This window comes from Cervus elaphus, chromosome 30 (assembly GCF_910594005.1).
Source record: "Cervus elaphus chromosome 30, mCerEla1.1, whole genome shotgun sequence".
Lineage (NCBI taxonomy): Eukaryota > Metazoa > Chordata > Mammalia > Artiodactyla > Cervidae > Cervus > Cervus elaphus.
The window spans coordinates 77,010,669-77,031,369 of NC_057844.1; the positions used below are offsets into that span (position 1 = coordinate 77,010,669).

A 20,701-nucleotide genomic window follows, 5' to 3' on the forward strand; every position below is an offset into this window, starting at 1 on the left:
TCTCCTCCTGCTCCCAATCCCTCCCAGCAGCAGGGTCTTTTCCAGTTTAGAGACGTTAAAATAGGAAAATTGTGGTCTTGGCATAAATGAAAGATGATTATTGTACAGTAGTTCAAGATAGTTCAATATCAATAAGAACTTAAGGTATCTTTGAAGGCTTCTCAGGAGAAAACAGAATATGGTAAGGAAAAAGAAATGCTTTAAAAGCTTATATTAAAATTTTTACACAAATAAAAACATGAGTTTGGCATTTTTCCAGCAATCCTAGCTTGCTAATCCTCCTAATTTTCCTTTGGCAAATCATTCCTACTCTGCTCTTAATCTATGAGGCCCAGAAGGGACTCCCTGACCTCCACGATCCAGGCCTGGCCAGAGTATTCACAATGACCTCAGTCATCAGAACTTCTGTGGGGCTTAGAAGAAGTAGTCTATTTTTAATCCCCAACTGGAATTACTACAAGAGTCACATAAGTCGCGAGCTTCTAGGAGCCTTCTTTGCCACCACATGGAGAAAGCCAACTTAAGCATTATACCAACCCAGAAAAAAGGTGAGTGGAGAAAAGGACTGAGTCCCAGAGATGCCATACTAACCTCTGAATTTACCATCTCTGAAGTCACACTTATCTCCTACCACCAGATTCTGAATTAACAGGAACTACTGGTGGGCTATAGTCCATAGGATATCGAAGAGTCAAATATGACTGAAGCGACTTTCCCTGCACATGTACTGATAGTGAATCTTATTCGTGTTGTCTGCAGAACATTGCAGCTGCATGTCTAATCAACTAATGGACAAATGTTTAAAGAAGCTGACAAAATGTAGATTTCACTCATGTTCCTTTAAAATACTTCCCAGGTGGCTCAGTGGTAAAGAATCTAACTCCTGCCAGTGCAGGAGACACAGCAGAAGTGGGTTTGATCCCTGGGTCGGGAAGATCCCCTGGAGAAGAAAATGGCAACCCACTCCACTCTTCTTGCCTGGGAAATCCCATGGACAGAGGGGCCTGGCAGACTACAGTCTGTGGGGTCGCAAAGAGTCAGACCTGACTGAGTGACTGAACACCCACCCACCACACAATACACACATAAAGAAGAAAATTTATGTGAGAAATAATATTGTTCAAATTAAACATTTATACCACAGGCATGTTTAAGCTACCAATTTTTCCCACTATAATTTTTAACATGGACTTTCAAACCAGAGCATATTACACTTGGGTCATCTTTGCAAATAAGAAACAGCTTTATCATAAGAACTATTAAAACAGTAACACTCATATTAACACCCAGAATAATAACATGAAAAAATTTTACATATTTATCAGACTTATTTATTCTCAGACATAAATGATTCACTATCTAATCATTGAACAGCTGAGTCCAGGAAAGTTCACAAGAGCAATTTAACTGATCTATCACTCACAGTACCCTGTGTTTTCTCCACTTGAATTAAAATCATATTTAAAAGACTGCCTAAGCAATTCTGAATCCTGTCCCAAATTCTAATGAAAACAGCCTATGCACATCTGTGCTATTTTGATAAATTAATATTTCACTAGCTGGAAGAAATAGAACTTAATACAATTCCCGCACTGGTGATTTGATCAGCATTTTCAGAGGGGGTAAGCCTGCATCGTGGCAAGGCAGAATCCTTATCGGTGACTCTAATTACGCCTTTCATTTATTTGAGGATAAGTGTGCTTTTCACTCTGTCTACCCAATAAAGCCTTTGGATTCTGTGTTCCTACAGATACGAAATAAAGTACACCAGCCATTCAAAGATAAGCACGGTAGGACATTTTGTGGTTGTTTTTAAAGCATATTTTTCTTGGTCACATTTCTATGTCTGTCAGTAAAAGTCACTCTGCTGATTAATAGTGAGATACTGTAAAAGTTGGGCTTCCCACGTGGCAAAGAGGAGCAACGCAGGAGCCTGCCCGGGACATGACTGAATGCACAGCCATGGCACAGCTGTAAAAACTGCGTGGTTAAGAACATGAACTACTGGGGGGAGTTCTCTGATGTTCCAGTGGTTAAAATTTCCCTTCCAATGTGGGTTTGATCCTTGGTCGGGGAGCAAAGATCCCATGAGCCCCACAGCCATAAAACAGAAACAATATAGTAACCAATTCAACAGTGACTTTAAAAATGGTCCACATCAAAAAGAAAAAAGTCTTTAAAATAGAACAATGTGAACTATGAGAATAAACTTCGTGGGAATGAGTTTCCACCACTTGCTGGTTATGTGGTCTTTGGTGAGTTACTCAATCTCTAGGGACAGCAGTTTACATGTATAGTCTCTATCTACCAAGAAACAAATGAAACCATGCACTCGGCAGGGTGTCTGCATACAGTAGGTGCACAATAAATAACAGCCAGTGTCCTCACCCTGCTATTAGAACCAGAAATGACAGTGAAAGCGTTAGTCGCTCAGTCGTGTCCAACTCTTTGCAACCCGTGAACTACAGCCCACCAGGCTCCCCTGTCCATGGGATTCTCCAGGCAAGAACGCTGGAGTGGGTTGCCATTCACTTCTCCAGGGGATCTTCCCAACCCAGGGATCGAACCTGGGTCTCCCACATAGCAGGCAGATTCTCCACCATTCTGTAAAGATTCTGTGACTTTTAGTAGGACAAAGCTGCCTCTGTTCATTCCATTAAGCACGTGTTCCCCTCAAAACAGGTGTCACGTGGTTCCTCTCTACCTGGAATGGGTCCCCCAATAGACCTTCTCAAGATTTGCTCTTCCTATGCCCAAATGTCCCCTCATCAAAGAGGGCTTCCCTGGACAAACTTAGCCAAAACAGAACCCTCACCCCACAGCTTCTCCTTTTCACCCTGCTTGCTCCTTCTGAATCACATTTCCAGCACTCCTATTCCCTTCGTGTACTTGTATGTGAAAAGCTTGCCGTCTAGAATGCAAGCTTCCTAAGCAGGGGATCTTCTCTGTCTTGTTCACCTCTCTCCCTCAATGTCTGGAACTGTGCCTGGCACATCGGAGGTGCTTCGGAAACACCACCTGGATAAATAGATGGGTGATACTGATTCTCAGAGATAACTGATATAAGGGAGATGTTTTGTACTCAAATATTGAAGGCAAGAGGAGAAGGGGACGACAGAGGATGAGATGGTTGGACGGCATCACCAACTCAATTGACATGAGTTTAAGTAAACTCCGGGAGTTGGTGATGGACAGGGAATCCTGGCGTGCTGCAGTCCATGGGGTCATAAAGAGTCAGACACGACTGAGCGACTCAACTGAATAAGAATTCTCAGAGATGACTGATAAAGGGAGACATTTTGTACTCAAATGTTGACTTCATTTAAATATGAAAAATGTGACATCCACTCCAGGAAGAACTGCTGCCAACATGATGAAGGAAAGTCAAGTGAGATGAGAAATAAGCGTGAGGACCAACCAGGGAGATAAAAGTCCGCCCATAAAGAGCCAATCTGTTCAGGACAGTGGGTTCCCCATCTGTGAATTTGCAAAAATCCTGAGACATCTAAGCTTCTTGAGAGACTTATCTCTTAGGCAAAAAATAAATGAGGCAGTGTCTAATTATCTCATTAGAAAAACACAAAGTTGGCCGTGGATACAGAGATACGAATGAAAATCACTCAACTACTAACAAAAAATTAAGCTATTACAAATTATATAGGCATTAAAATTGTTAACTTTGGGAAGTTCCTGGTGGTCCACTGGTTAGGACTCTGCACTCACTGTTGTGGGCCTGGGTTCAATCCCTAGTTGGGGAACTAAGATCCCACAAGCTGCATGGCATGACCAGAAAAAAAAATGCAAACTTCACTGACCAGGCATTATGTGACCATATCTATAGCTATATGTCTATATCTGTATACAATGACTAGCGCCATGCATACAGATTTTAGATATTTTGTGTAAAACAGACTAGAAGAAAAGAACCTAGAGATGCTGACTGTTAACAATTTGTAATAACTTGGGTTATTTCTTTCCAGCCATTTTTTCATTTATAGGTATTTTATAAACATATAGAAACTACATATGTTATTTACAGGCTGGATTTGTAGCTATACCTGTTATATACTTTTATACTGTTTTATACGTAAACAAACAATCATATCTTTAAGTTACTATGTGAGCTCAGTCGCTCAGTCGTGTCCAACTCTGTGACCCCATGGACTGTAGCCCACCAGGCTCTTCTGTTAATGGGATTCTCCAGGCAAGAATACTGGAGTGGGTTGCCATGCTGTTTTCCAAGGGATCTTCCTGACTGAGGGATCAAACCCACGTCTCTTATGTCTCCTGCATTGGAAGGTGGGCTCTTTACCACTATTCATCATAATCATTTTTATGGTCAAATTTCCATAGGACTTACCAAGCTATTCCTCACATTTATCACTTAAACAGTTCCCATTTTCCCCTCTCACCAATAATCCTAGACTAAATATCTTTGTCTGCAAAACTTTGGCCTATTTGTAACTTTTCTTTTTTTTTTTTTTAATTTTTTCAGTGGGTTTTGTCATACATTGATATGAATCAGCTATAGATTTACACGTATTCCCCATCCCGATCCCCCCTCCCACCCCCCTCTCCATCCGATTCCTCTGGGTCTTCCCAGTGCACCAGGCCCGAGCACTTGTCTCATGCATCCCACCTGGGCTGGTGATCTGTTTCACCATAGATAGTATACATGCTGTTCTTTCGAAACATCCCACCCTCACCTTCTCCCACAGAGTTCAAAAGTCTGTTCTGTACTTCTGTGTCTCTTTTTCTGTTTTGCATATAGGGTTGTCGTTACCATCTTTCTAAATTCCATATATATGTGTTAGTATGCTGTAATGATCTTTATCTTTCTGTATTTGTAACTTTTCGATGAAAAAATTATCTGAGAGAAATGCTAACAATTTTAAAGTAAGTCCTGAATACATTTTATATGGTATCCTTGCTGAAAGAGGCATCAATGTCTTTCTTAATTTGGTTAATTTAATAGGCTTATAAAAAACATATGCTGTAGCTTTGACTATGAGGCATATTTTCTGCAATTATGTACAATGATTCTCTAACATCAGGTATGAAATGTGCATGTTGATTCTGTGAATCTAGACAGCAGTGCCCAAGAGCATATAATGACACATGCTGGGAAAGCAGATTTTGTATCAAGAGTTTTAAACGTGTGTGTCACCTGCCCCAGCCATCTCACTTATGATAACCAAGCCTGAGGATATAACCCAACAAGTGACAAGGGGTTTTCATTCGAAGATGTTGATAGTACTGGAAGCTCAAACCATGATGCCCTCTGTGAGTTCAATATGCTTGGCTGTGATTGCTGGAGACTCAGCTTTTTATGTGTGTCTGTGGGGTATGTTTTTCATTTTTGTGGATTGTATTTTCATGTCCTTTCTTCTAGCTCTCAGAAGTATTCAGTTTCAGGTTGCAATCTGGCAGTTGCAGGTAATATTGCTCTGAATAAGACAGCTTTGGTATCACCAAGAAATAAGTTCATCAGTGAAGTTGGAATGCATTTTCTTTCATCTAAGGAATTAGAATCTCCTTTCTCTGCATAGTTTTTAAAAATTCTACTGCCATTTAATTCTCCAACTCTTAAAAATATCTATTAAGAAAACAATGCAACGTCTGACATTTACATGACAAATTATATAAATGACTAAATTTCAACTCAGAAAATGACTATATTTGAGATTTTTTAAATTAGGATATCCCATATATTTTGACCAAGTATTTAAAATATCACTCAGCACATGGCTATTGCTAACAAAGAACATAACATTAATACTCACTTTTGTTTACTGAGCAATTATGAAGTAATATGACAATATAATGCACTTAAAACAATAGATACCCAGTTATAATAAAGCACAAATTATAGATATTATAATTTAATCATCACAAATAAATTTATAGGCATTTTTAAATAATAAGGTATGACTATACTCTGTAAAGGTAAGTTTTATTTTTTATTGTTTCAATTTTAAGTACTGTTGAGCAAACAAATTTAGGCTTATTAAGAAGGGAGATCTACTCTTGGAATTAAAGTCATATATGAAGTCATATATCAATGTCAAAATTTAATATGCATGCTCAGATTATAATACCCATGTGAATATAAAACATGTATGTCTATTGCTAACTTTTTATGAACTGTATGAAAAACATCTCCATTTATTACTACGAATTTTTAGGAGTTTATAAACAGAAATTTTTTATTTTAATTTTTGCCATGCCACGAGACATGTAGGATCTTAGTTTCCTGACCAGAGATTGAACCTGTGCTCCTTGCAGTGGAAGTACAGAGTCCTAACCACTCGACTGCTAGGGAAGTCCATTATATTTGATTTACTTCATTTATTTTTGGTTATACCAGCACACGTAAGATCTTAGTTCCCTGACCAGGAATCAAACCAGCAACCCTGTATTGGAAGATCAGAGTGTTAATCTCTGGACCACCAAGGAAGTCCCTACGATTTATGAATGTGCTATTTTTGGTATTTAAGATGTCACTGAGCCCATCTCAAGTTTGTAGTTATTAATTGTTAGTTACTAGTTGTTAGAACGCATGTATGTTCTCTGGAGAGAAAACAATTCTAAAGAAAAACAGGCATTATGTGTATTACCTGAAAGTATGTGAACTGAGAATGATAAAGGTCTGGATATACATGAAGAGTGGTTCCAATTACGAGTAGCAGCTCGAATTTGTGGAGAGACGAGCTAATATATCCAGTGAATCCCAAACACCATATCTTCAGAAGTGCTTCCAAATCAAAAAGTACCGTAAAAGCCACCTAGAGGAAAAAAGAGTGAAATTAAAACCAACCTGCAATTTATTTCAAAATATGTCATATGTTTATCAGTGCATGAATTTTCACCACTATCATAAAAAGTGAGAAGATATGTTATATAAAAACCGAGAATGAAATTTTATTAAAGAGATGGTTTTAAAACACACCAACTAGAACATCACAGACCAAATGTATCTTCAGTGATCAGAGAAACATGTAAAAGTATTAACTGTTTCTGAGAGGTATTATTTCATTAATTTCCTCTAAATTTTCAAGACCTGTACTTAAGAGTACTTCTCCCCCCCAACCCCGCCCCGCCCCCCCCGGCCCCCGCCCCAGAAAGAGCTGGTCGACCAGGCGACATGAGGTATCTTATAAATTTGGAACCCCGCTAAATCAACTTCTTGGTGGACATTTCCCAGACCTGAAAGTAAAGTGACTTTGAATCTCAGTCCCATGTGGGCAGGCATGTGCTGTCTGATTTTCAGTAGAGCGTACTCTTTTTCTAGTCTTCTGGAGTCAGGATCATGACTGAAGTTTTCCTCACCATTTCCTTTTGAGGGAAGGACTCATGTGTCCTGACACTCTATCGCCCCGCCTTCTGTCCAGGAGATAGCTCTTAGTACGGCACGCTCTATGTGATAAGAACATGTGAACACCCTCAGAGCAGCTACTGACCCTGGTGCCCCCTGGGAGTTCTGCATTCACGTCAAGCCAATTTTTTGACCTTGAGACTATTCCTCTAATTTTTGCATGTTCTGCTAAGCATTCTAAATGCTTTAATATTTTAGGTGTCACTCTTAATCATTTCATAGATGATTTTCAGCCACTTCTGGGGACCATGTTCTATGTGTTTCCTAGAATCAATAGGCTCTTTATTTTGTGTTTAAACATGATCATATTTTCTATGATTTAAAAAAAAACTCTTGGACCTTCTTTGCCCCAGTCTGTAATCAACCATTTCTCCTTTAAGGGCATATTTTTCTATGATTTTTGATAGGAAAATTCAGCCTTCTCACATTTAGCGTGCCAGAGTTATACCTGGTCTTATGTTTTTAGTTTATTGTATATCATTGTTATTCATCTTTTAACTTTTTCTTGTCTTTTCTGGCTTGGGCAAATCGTTGTTAATGTCTTTTTTCTTCCTTGTTTATTTAGATTCAATTTTCTAATCTCCCAGCTTAATGTTCAGCTGTCATAGATTAACCTATAGCTTTTTATTATTGCATCCAAATTAAATAATTACAAACTCCTCCCTCACACCCTTACCAACCTACAAACTGCATAGTATCCATCTTTCACCCCCCTACTTCTAGTGATACCACACCTCTTCCTAAATTTTGCTTTATCTGAGATCATCTACCAAAGATTTTTTTTTTTTTTTTTGCCACACTGTGTGGCTTACATGACCTCGGTTCCACAACCAGGGATCGAACCTGTGCCCTCTGCAGTAGAAGCTCGCAGTCTTAACCACTGGACTGTCAGGGAAGTCCCAATTCTAGCTTCTTGAATAGTAATGATTGCTTTTTTATCAAGCCCCAGGTGGAGCCAGTGGTAAAGAACGTGCCTGTCAATGCGGGAGGTCCGGGAGACGTGGATTCGATCCCTGGGTCAGAAAGATCCCCTGGAGGAGGGCATGGCGACCCACTCCAGTGTCCTTGCCTGGAGACTCCCATGGACGGAGGAGCCTGGCGGGCTACAGTCCATGGAGTTGCAAAGAGTGGGACAGAAACGCCTCAGTTTAAGAACATTTTCTTCTCTCGTTTATTATTACTCTTCTGTTCCCTTTGTTCTTCAGGGACTCCTATTATTCCAAAATCAAGTTTAGACTCTTGATTTTCCCTCATGATTTCTACCATTTCTTTATTTTTGCCCACTTGTTCTCTCATATAATTAGCTCTCATCAACGACCATGCCCTTTTCAGCTCATTTTTTGGAAAATGTTAGTCAAATTTCGAAGGTCTATTTTTTGCCTTAATTAACTATCTTTGAGACACTGGGCAGGGGTGGGGGGAACCCTCTTCTCTGGCCCATCCATTCTACCAGATTGGGAAATTTCTGTACATATTTATCTTGGATTTCTAGTTCCATCTTCATTTTCTGAGTCCCTTTGTATGTGAACATTTTTCTTTGCTTGCTCACTCCTATATGTTTTGTTTATTTGTCTTTAATGCTCTCAACAGTGGTGAGATTATTTTTGGTGATAAATGACCTAACACCCTACAGTCCCTTGGCTGGGCAGCAGGGGGAAGGCAGGAGGAGAACGGGGCTGCCAAGGATGAGATGGTTGGATAACATCACCTACTCAATGGACATGAACTTGAGCACACTCTGGGAGATGGTGAAGGACAGAGAAGCCTGGCGTGCTGCAGTCCATGGGGTCGCAGAATCGGACACAACTTAGTGACTGAACAACAACAGCAAGAAGGAAGCAGCTGTTTTGTGTCAGGATTCCATCCCAGGAGGGTAGAATCCATTCCTGGGAGTGATTCAGCTCTTCGGGAGATTCCTGGCCTGGATCTCAGAGATCAACAGGATTCTTCTGTCTCCTGGGACCACAGTTCCTCGGCAGGGTCGGCCTAGGTGGCCAGAGGACCCAGATCCTGGCCACAAGTGCCAACAAGAGGCAATTAATCTCCAGCCCTGGCTTCTCAGCTGGGGCCCCACAGCACAAGGAGGAAGTCCAGCAGCTGTCCTCTGCCCCAGGCATCTTGGCAGACTCTTGGAGAAACTGAACTCCATGGGTCCATCTGAAGGCTTCCCTGCAGCCAGGCTTGACATTAACAGAGGGAGCAGTGGCCAGTACCCAGGGTCCACATCTCCTCACCTGCATTTCCAGACTTTCATTCCCAGGGAAGGAACGTAATTCATATCAAAGTGGCCTTTTTTCTTTTTATTTTTTTTAAATCAGGGAACTACCAATAAATGCCTGAAATACATTTGAATAGATTGTCTAATTACATATCAATACAATTAATCTCTTTACTAACTTTGCATTTGCATTTGCTATCAAAAGACAGATGGAACAATCTGTGTAAATGATCATAATTTATAACTATGCAATTGGATCCCTGTGCATTATTATTCGCCTGGTGGGAAAACCATGTGCTTTTCAAAGCCACTAAAAGGCACTAAAAATGATTTAGCAAATTATTATGTGATTATGTATAAACACCCATATTCCTACTGCTTTTCCTACTAGAATTCCTGATTCCAATTCTCCTGGGAGCAAATGCCTTGGTTACATTGTCTGTGAATGCTAATATTCACATGCTAACATGAACATTGTCTGAATTGTCACAAGCCAATATCCCATTCTCCAAGAAATAGTATGAGTCCCAAAGTCCTAAAATTTCATGTAACAGTATGATACATAAAAATATATCGAACTTACTTATAATTATGGGTCATTCTGGCAAAGGGAAGAACTATGTCAGGAATTACAAAAGGGATTTAGGAAAACCAAGTTGTCAGTGTTGGTTAGAGGGGTTAGCACAGGATTTCAATTCAGCAGAAGATAACAGTTTGGAACAATCCAGGGCAGAAGCAGTGAGGAAGTGATTTTGGTAAGCTCCTTTCAGTGGATGGCTCCAGCCTGAGTCAATGAACTCAACAATGACAGTTGCTGGACAGCGTGGAACGTACCAGTCATAGTGCTGGCCATACAAAAGGAAGGAGGCTGGCAAGTCATCTGCAGAATCCAGTTACATGCAAGTGCTCCCCCAAAGCATCATCTAAGCATGTGCCCAATTTAGAGGTTTACTGCAAATCTTTTTTTTAAGTTTATTGAAATACAAGTTGATTTACAATGCTGTCTTAGTTTCAGGTCCACAGCAAAGGGAGTCAGTTTTACATGTACATATATCCATTCTTTTTAGATTCTTTCCCATACAGGTCATTACAGAGTATTGAGGACAGTGTCCTGTGCTATACAGTAGGTCCTTATTAGTTATCTATTTTATATGTAGTAGTGTGCATATGGAGAAGGCAATGGCACCCCACTCTAGTACTCTTGCCTGGAAAATCCCATGGACGGAGGAGCCTGGTGGGCTGCAGTCCATGGGGTCACTAAGAGGCGGACATGACTGAGTGACTTCACTTTCACTTTTCACTTTCATGCACTGGAGAAGGAAATGGCAACTCACTCCAGGGTTCTTGCCTGGAGAATCCCAGGGACAGGGGAGCCTGGTGGGCGGCCGTCTATGGGGTTGCACAGAGTCGGACACGACTGAAGCGACTTAGCAGCAGCAGCAGCAGCAGCAAGCATGCGTCAATCTCAATCTCCCAGTTTGTGTGTGTGTGTGTGTGTGTGTGTGTGTGTGTGTGTGTGTGTGTGTGTGTGTGTGTGTGTGTGTGTGTGTGTGTGTGTGTGTGTGTGCGCGCGCGCGCGTGCACGCCATGCCGTGCAGCACGTGGGATCTCAGTTCTGCGACCAAGGACTGAATACATGCCCTCTGCAGTGGAAGTGTGGAGTCTGAACCACTGGACCGCCAGAGTAGTTCCCAATCTCCCAGTTTACCCCTCCCTCACTTCCCCCTTGGCAATCATAAATCTGTTTGCTACATCTGTGATTCTATTTCTGTTTTGCAAATATGCTCATTTGTACCATTTTTTAGATTCCATGTATAAGTGATATCATATGACATTTGTCTTTCTCTGACTCACTTCACTCAGTATGACAATCTCCAGGGCCTCTGCAAATCTTTAGCAGTCAGCATTGCAACCTTTGGGAGTCTCCCCTTCATTACCCCTAGTCTGGGAGCACCCAGGACCTTGGCCCCTAACTCGGCAGGCCCCACCCTGAGAAGGTCACAGTAGGACCTTTCCTCTGTCTCGAATTCTCAGAGGACATTATACCATCAGTGGGTGCTTAAAGTTGAAACTTGTCTTTTTAAGAGTGAAGGAAAGATTTGTGAGAGGAGGATTCTAAAACTTTTCCTAAACATAGTTGCCACATTACTTGAAGAAACTTGAAAACGATACATGAAAACACCAAAATATTTCTTTCTTCTTACAATTTTTCCTAAATCATGGATTTGCAATCTTTTTTTAACCACCCCCTGAGTGTTTTTTAGATATTTTGTTTCTAATCACTACATCATATGGAATTTTTATTAGCATATATATGTTAGAAATATAAACATATCTACCTCTGCTTTATATATGGAGAAGAGTAGGATTTTTTTGCCCCTCCAAGAACAGTTTTTATCCTCTTAGGGATTTTTTCACCTCCCCTTGGGAATTTATTCTATACAGATAAATCAGATTTGATGTCACCTTAGCAGAGTTTAAGTAATATTTTCAGGAATGCAGGTTTTATAAGTTTTTTAAATACCACATCTTATTTATTTTCCAAATTTTCATCTTATAATAATAAATATGTTATCTAATATCTACTATAACAAGCCCTCTTGTCCTCAAGGAAACTGTCAATAAGGGAATGCAAATTTAATTAAAATTAAATAAAATGAAATAAATTTAATTAAACAAAAATGACAGAGTTACTATTCTAAGAAACATTATTATATTTGTTTTTATGATGACAGCACATAACTTGTGAAAAGATTTTTTTTTAGAATGAAAAATACAAGAATTTAGTTTAAAATGCTTGTTTTCCAAAAGAACTTATAATTGGATTTGTGAGGATAGCAGGTAAGACAACAAGTTGATGGCCAAGTTTCTGAAGCTCAGGAGAAAAATAACTAAATGGAAAATGACATGCTTAATATAAATGGAACAATGGAAACTGTTCTGCCCTTTTAATTCCATGAATAATGTATGAACATTGATCAGTGACAAATTATAAATGAGCTGATTGTGATACACAGGTCCAAGAAGATAAAAGAGTAGAGATACTGCCCATATGTGCAAAGATATTTGAAATATATTATCCAAGATTTGTGTTGCAAACTCTATTTCATAATTTCAGAGAAACATGATGGATATTCATTAGAAAATGAATGCACATTTATCACAAAAGAAGACTCTAGCATAAAACTCACAAGAAACATAATTCAGGTACCCTTATTCTCCTAAAGGAAATTCAAGTTAAATAACATTCAAATAAATGATGACCCACATCATTTCTGAGGTGTCGGTAAATCACCTACTCTGAGTATATGGTATACCTTCAATTCTCTAGACAGTTAAAGAGCAGACTTTGGAGATGGATCATTGAATAGTCAAAAATGTCATTATTGTATTATTTTTCGCCTAACAAGATACTGCTCAAATTCTTTAAAAACACACGAAGAAGCTATAGTCAAAAGAAACTTATTTAATTAAAGTTCCCCAAAAGATGAAATTAAACCCAATGATAATATGAAAAACTGCTGGTAGAATAAGATGAGCTATTTTCATAATTCAGTAATTTCTTGTGATTAATGAGCTGAAACACGGGTGTCAGATTCTGTTGGAACTAAAATAAATGGCTCTTTCACATAATTTCATTTTAACAAATATCTTAAAGCCAAATATCTTCAGAGGAACATAGAAACCACTTTGCTAGAAAAGATAACTTTCTGTAAGATGGCAAAATGAGTCCATGCTGATGAAAGGCCTTCTGCTTCAAAACACAGAACAGTCAGAGAAAAACAGGAAACCAAAGAGACACCCTGGAGTTCTAAATGAGGTAAACCTGTCCCTCCACCAGAAATTAAACAGGGGCATGCTCTTAGAACTTCATTGTTCTCTCTCGCTCTTATCAATTTACAAGTTTCTTAAAAGAGGGATTCTGTTAAAATTTTTAATCTGTGCATAAGGCTGTGCTGATAAACTTCTGTTAAATGTACAATCTGGTGGATATACAGATATTTTTACATATTCTTATATAATGAAAAGTAAAAGTGTTAGTCACTCAATTGTGTCCGACTATTTGAGATCCCATCAACTGCAGCCCATCAGGCTCCTCTGTCCCTGGAATTCTCCAGGCAAGAATACTGGAGTCGGTTGCCATTTCATTCTCCAGGGGATCTTCCTGACTCAGGGATTGAACTTGGGTCTCCTGCTTTGCAGGCAGATTCCTAACCATCTGAGCCACCAGACAAAAGCATTGTTTAAGTACTGTTCAAGTTTTATAATTTATTAATAAAAAAATAAATTTTAATAAATATAAATTATATATTATTAAAATAAATTTAATAAATAAAAATACATTTATACATTGTAAAATATAATTATGTTCATTATATTAATGTATAATAATGTGATTTTATGTATAATAGTAATGACAATGGATTATTTTAGATCAAAATGCAAAATGAAAACTTCCAAAAGAAAGTAAATCTTTACATTGTTATGTTTATGTAGAGCCTCAAAAACAAAGAAAAGTTTCCCTCTTTCTAAACTAATTCTAAATTTAGGTTAATTAAACCAAAGTAACTAAACAAGGCCCCAGCCTTTCAATAGAAACTAAGCAACTTAATTTATGCTTCAAGACTGTTTTCTAGACTGCAAGTTGATTCTTAATGACTTATTTTGGATTTTCAAAATAATTTTTTCTGGAATATGTTGGAACTCAAGAAATTACTTATCCGAAAAGCTCATGGCCTCTGGTGATCTCTTTTAAAAATAAATTTTATAAAATATTACATAATGCTATTTCCTTAAATACTGTATCATTATAGTCCATAAACTTGAATTGCTGTTATTATAGCCATTTTGAGGATTAACAGAGATAATGAATTCCTCTAAAGCACTTGGCAACATAATGCAACTTCTAAAAAAAAAAAATGGCAGCTATTATGTTGCTAGTCTTACTATATTTGAATTCAACACACAGGGATGTGAGTTGACATGCTCTGTGTCTCTAGAGGCTTCCCTGGTGGCTCAGATGGTGTTTCTACAGCTTAAACCAAGATCAAGTTCATTGCTTATTTTCGTAAAGAAAGCTTTGCTGGCATACAACCACTCTGAGGCCACATTCTCTTCTGCATGACAGTAGCAGAGTTGGGTAGCTGAAGGAGGGGACACATGGTCTGAAAAGTCTGAAATGTTTACCATCTGACTCTTTAAGAAAAAAGTCTGTTGACTCTTGGCTTAAGCCCAAACCATCTTTATCAATTTTTTTTAAAAGAGAATATTTTATAAAAAAAATTAAGTGTGATTAAAATGACTTATCCACACTCATTTGAAACTCACCACTTTGACTTGTATAGAAGTTTCTGATACAAAGAAAAGAGATAATGTGATTGGAATAAAGATCAAGCATGCTTTAGGAAACTCAGATACACCTCATTAATTAAGAGATGTGGAACAAATTCTGAATGTTTCAGTAGTTCAAGAAAAAAGTGATACCTATCTATTTTTTTAAGTGAACTAAATCTCTACTATGTAGTTGATGAGAACTACATCATTTGGGATGGTTTTGGAAGTAGGCAACAATTAATAGAAAGATAGCATGTGCCATATTTTACCACGCAATCCCACCTGATGCAAAGAGCTGACTCATTGGGAAAGACGCTGCCTGATGCTGGAACAGACTGCAGTCAGGAGGAGCAGATGACAGAGGATGAGATGGCTGGATGGCATCATTGACTCAATGGACATGAGTTTGAGTAAACTCCAGGAGACAGTGAAGGACAGGGAAGCCTGGAATGCTGCAGTCCATGCAGTTGTGAGGAGTCAGACACAACTTAGTGACTGAACAACAACCTCTCTTGTTGATTTTTTAAATTAACAAACAAACAAAAAAATAGTACTATTGGACTTCCTTGGTGGCACAGTTTAAGAATCTTGTTTATCAATGCAGAGGACACAGGTTCGATCCCTGGTCCAGGAAGATCTCACATGCCTCGGGGCAACTAAGCTAGCGCGTCACAACTTCAGAGCTGCAACTACTGAAGCCCGTGTGCCTAGAGCCTGTGCTCTGCAACAAGAGAAGCTACTGCAATGGGAAGACCCCTCTCACCGCAACTAGAGAAAGCCTGCACAGAGCAATGAAAACCCAGTGCAGCCAAAATAAAGTTAAAAATATATATATATTTTAAAATAGTACTATGTACAAAAAAGAACAGCAAGGATTTTTTAATTACCACTGGACACTACCTATACCCTTAAATAGTATCAGTGAACTCCACAATATCAGAACATTTGAAATTTTGTTGAAATTTCTTATAGCATGATCATAAATTGGGTCATCTGTAGTGAGGTGGATAAACCTAGAGTCTGTCAAACAGAGTGAAGCAAGTCAGAAATAAGTCAGAAAGAGATAAACAAATATTATATATTAACAGAATAACAGGCAAGTTTGAGCTCAGAGTACAGAATGAAGCAGGGCAAAGGCTAACAGAGTTTTGCCAAGAGAATGCACTGGTCATAGCAAACACCCTCTTCCAACAATACAAGAGAAGATTCTACACATGGACATTACCAGATGGCCAACACCAAAATCAGACTGATTATATTATTTGCAGTCATCAAAAACAAGACCAGGAGCTGACTGTAGCTCAGATCAAGAACTTATTGCAAAATTCAGACTTAAATTGAAGAAAGTAGGGAAAACCACTAGAACATTCAGGTATGATCTAAATCAAATCCCTTATGATTACGCAGTGGAAGTGACAAATAGATTTAAGGGATTAGATTTGGTTGACAGAGTGCCTGAAGAACTATGGACGGAGATTCATGACATTGTACAGGAGGCAAGGATCAAGACCATCCCCAAGGAAAAGAAATGCAAAAAAGGCAAAATGGTTGTCTGAGGAGGCCTTAAAATGGCTGAGACAAGAAGAGCAGCTAAAGGCAAAGGAGAAAAGGAAAGATATTCCCATTTGAATGCAGAGTTCCAAAGAATAGCAAGGAGAGATAAGAAAGCCTTCCTCAGTGATCAATGTAAAGAGATAGATGAAAACAATAGCATGGGAAAGACTAGAGATTTCTTCAAGAAAATTAGAGATACCAAGGGAACATTTCATGCAAAGGTGGGCACAATAAAGGACAGAAATGGTATGGACCCAATAGAAGCAGAAGATATTAAGAAAATGTGGCAAGAATACTCAGAAGAACTATACAAAAAAGATCTTCATGACCCAGATAACCACGATGGTGTGATCACTCAGCTAGAGTCAGATATCCTGGAGTCCGAAGTCAAGTAGGCCTTAGGAAGCATCACTATGAACAAAGCTAGTGGAGGTGATGGAATTCCAGCTAAGCTATTTCAAGTCCTAAAGGATTGATGCTGTTAAAGTGATGCACTCAATTTGCCAGTAAACTGGGAAAACTCAGCAGTGGCCACAGGAATGGAAAAGGTCAGTTTTCATTCCAATCCCAAAGAAAGGCAAGGCCAAAGAATGTTCAAACTACCACACAATAGCATTCATCTCACACTAGAAAAGTAATGCTCAAAATTCTCCAAGTGAGGCTTCAACAGTACATGAACCAAGGACTTCCGGATGGAGGTCAAGCTGGATTTAGAAAAGGCAGAGGAAGCAGAGATCAAATTGCCAACATCCGTTGAATCTGAAAAAGCAAGGGAGTTCCAGAAAAACATTTACTTCTGCTTTATTGACTATGCCAAAGCCTTTGACTGTGTGGATCACAACAAACTGTGGAAAATTCTTAAAGAAATGGAAATACCAGACCACCTTACTTGCCTCCTGAGAAATCTGTATTCTGGTCAAGAAGCAACAGTTAGAACCGGACATGGAATAATGGACTGGTTCCAAACTGGGAAAGGAGTATGTCGTCAAGGCTGCATACTGTCACCCTGCTTATTTAACTTATATGCAGAGTACATCATGAGAAATGCTGGACTGGATGAAACACAAGCTGGAATCAAGATTGCAGTGAGAAATATCAATAACCTCAGATATGCAGATAACACCACCCCTTATGGCAGAATGCAAAGAGAAACTAAAGAGCCTCTTGATGAACGTGAAAGAGAAGAGTGAAAAAGCTGGTTTATAAAACTCAACAATCAAAAAACGAAGATCATGGAATCCAGTTCCATCACTTCATGGCAAATAGATGGGGAAACAATGGAAACAGTGACAGATTTTATTTTCTTGGGCTCCAATATCACTGCAGATGGTGACTGCGGCCATGAAATTAAAGGTCGCTTGCTCCTTGGATGAAAAGCTATGACCAACCTAGACAACATATTAAAAAGCAGAGACATTACTTTACTGACAAATGTTTGTCTAGTCAAAGCTATGGTTTTTCCAGTAGTCATGTATGGATGTGAGAGTTGGACCATAAGGACAGATGAGCACCTAAGAACTGATGCTTTTGAAGTGTGGTGTTGGAGAAGACTCTTGAGAGTCCCTTGGACTGCAAGGAGATCAAACCAGTCCATCCTAAAGGCAATCAGTCCTGAATATTCATTGGAAGGACTGAAGCTGAAGCTGAACCTCTAACACTTTGGCCACTTGATGCAAAGAACAAACTCTTTGGAAAAGACCCTGTTGCTGGGAAAGATTGAAGGTAGGAGGAGAAGGGGACGACAGAGGATGAGATGGTTGGATGTCATGATGGACATGAGTCTGAGTAAGCTCCGGAAGTTACTGATGGACAGGGAGGCCTGGCCTGGTACAGTCCATGGGGTTGCAAAGAGTCGGACATGACTGACCAAGTGACTGAACTGAACTGATACATATGGAATCTAGAAAAACAGTATTGATGAATCTATTTGCAGGGCAGGAATGGAGAAGCAGACATAGAAAATGGACTTGTGGACACAGCAGGGGTAGGGCAGGGTGGGATGAATTGAGAGAGTAGCATTGAAACATACACTTATCAATATAAAGTAGATAGCCAGTGTGAAGCTTCTGTATAGCAAGGGAGCTCAGCCCGCGCTCTGTGATGACCTAGCGGGGCGGGATGGAGGTGCAGAGGGAGGCTCATGAGGGAGGGGATACATGTGTCCTTATAGCTGGTTCATGCTGTTGTAGAGCAGAAACTAACATAGCATTGTAAAGCAATGATCCCCCCTCTGCTTTTAACAATGATCCATACCTTCTGTGCTGGATTCACAGCAAAATTATATCCATTTTTCAGGTGTTTGATTGGACATAATTTCTTTGTGAGCCTATGTCATTGATTCTCCATAGCATGAAAACTTGTTACTATTTACTGTCTATATTTCTTGCTTAACTGTAAGCTCCATACACCACAATTCTAAATGGCTCAGTGGTAAAGAAGCTGCCTGCCAGTGCAGGAGTTTGGGTTCAATCCTTGGTCCAGGAAGATCCCCTAGAGAAGGAAATGGCAACCCACTACAGTATTCTTGCCTGGGAAATCCCAAGGACAGCGGAGCCTGGCTGGCTGCAGTCCATGAGATCGCAAAGAGTCAGACATGACTTAGCAACTGAACAACAACAACAAAAATGTTCCATATATGACACAGTTATTAGGCAATGTCACGTCATGGAGACCATTTCAGAGAAAGTTTAATATTAATATTTTCTTACAGGAAATACATCTCCACCAAGGGAGGAATTCGTCAGTGACTCCTTAAACGTTTCCGTAGAAGTTTGTATTCAATAGCTGTATACCATCAATGCTTTTTCTGAAAAATTGATGTGTGGGTGGATTGACTTTTTGTTAACCAAATCCATTTTTAAATGCACTGGGAGAATTCTGGATATAGAAGAGAACCCAACTCTGAGGCAAATTGATTTTGTATGTGGAAAGTGCTTTTGTAATAAAAATAATCACATTGTGATGTTTCTGCTTTTTAAGTTTTATTTTTCATATATTGGATTTCTCCAAGTGTAGCACAGCTAGACATGTATTTCTCACTTACATGATGAATGGGTTTCTAAAGAGTCGTCTGTCAATCAATTTTTCTATAAATACCAAACCCCTGAATTCTAAGATCTGTTATAGACATAATTCTCCACAATAAAAAAGGCAGAGGTCTCTGGAAATCATTAAGAAATATTTAAGCAACAAATGTTAACAAGGTTATCCCATCAGTAAGAACCGCTACTACAAAACTCTAGCATGGGCTGTAGGAAGCAAGAAGATTCACTATTTTCGTCACTAAACCTACCTATTTCTGACTATAGCTTTAGTGCTGGCTGTAACACCTCGGATTTTTAGAACAGAAATCTTTCTATTTTCCTCCAATCTTGTCCTTGGTACTGTTGAGCTGAGTTGTTCATCTACAATATTCTGAATCTGTGCTTGCCTACACTTTGGAGGAAACAGACACACAATATAATGATGGAGAGAAAACAAAGAGGTGGGTAGGGAAACACGTAGATGGCCAGGGTAACACCTGGGCCAAGGGTTGCCTTGGCAACATGATACACGCATAGGACACACAATGTGGGAAGGTCACTCAGGGTGCCAGGAAACAGATCAGGCAGCGAGGGGACCAAGGGAAACACCTCGCAAGTAGACAATGAACCAGCTCCGTGCGTGCTCAGTCGCTTCAGGCGAGTCTGAGTCTTTGCGACCCCACGGACTGTAGCTTGCCAGACTCCTCTGTCCATGGGATTCTCCAGGCAAGAATACTGGAGTCGGTTTCCATGCCCTCCTCCAGATCTTCCCGACCCAGGGGTCAAACCCACATCTCCTGCATTGCGGATAGATTCTTAACCCACTGAGCCATCAGGGAAGTCCTGAATAATCTAGGGTCGAAGTCAAATGATGACTGAGCTGAAGTGAACTTTTACACGTTTCTAAAAGTTGCTGTCACGAGCCAAGGTTCGAGGCTGCCTTGAAAAATGACCTGTGCCCATGAGCCGCTTACCTCCGCCAGGTAGAACTCATCGTACTGCCTCTTGAAGCTTTCTCCTTTGTGATAGTTGCTGGCGGCCACGATCACATCCACGGTCACCATGCTCAGGATGAACATGTGGAAGACAGATGACCGCATCATTTGCTGAGGAGGCAAAACAGACGAACTCTTAATGAAGAGACAAACCCATGATTCAACACACCTATGCGCTCAGATCTTGCTGGATCTGCAACAT

The 20,701-nt window shown here is 39.6% G+C and overlaps 1 protein-coding gene across 4 annotated transcripts in view; it reads right to left on the reverse strand.

Moving 5' to 3' along the window:
* The window catches only part of NALCN (sodium leak channel, non-selective), a 296,965-nt gene that overhangs the window by 159,136 nt on the left and 117,128 nt on the right, over positions 1 to 20,701 (reverse strand). For all 4 annotated transcript variants that reach the window (XM_043892088.1, XM_043892089.1, XM_043892087.1 and 1 more), the window contains 2 exons: positions 20,479 to 20,610; positions 6,618 to 6,785 (listed from right to left, as the gene is read on the reverse strand). In XM_043892088.1, coding sequence (XP_043748023.1) covers positions 6,618 to 6,785; positions 20,479 to 20,610 — 300 coding nt within the window. The remainder of the gene's footprint in view (positions 1 to 6,617; positions 6,786 to 20,478; positions 20,611 to 20,701) is intronic.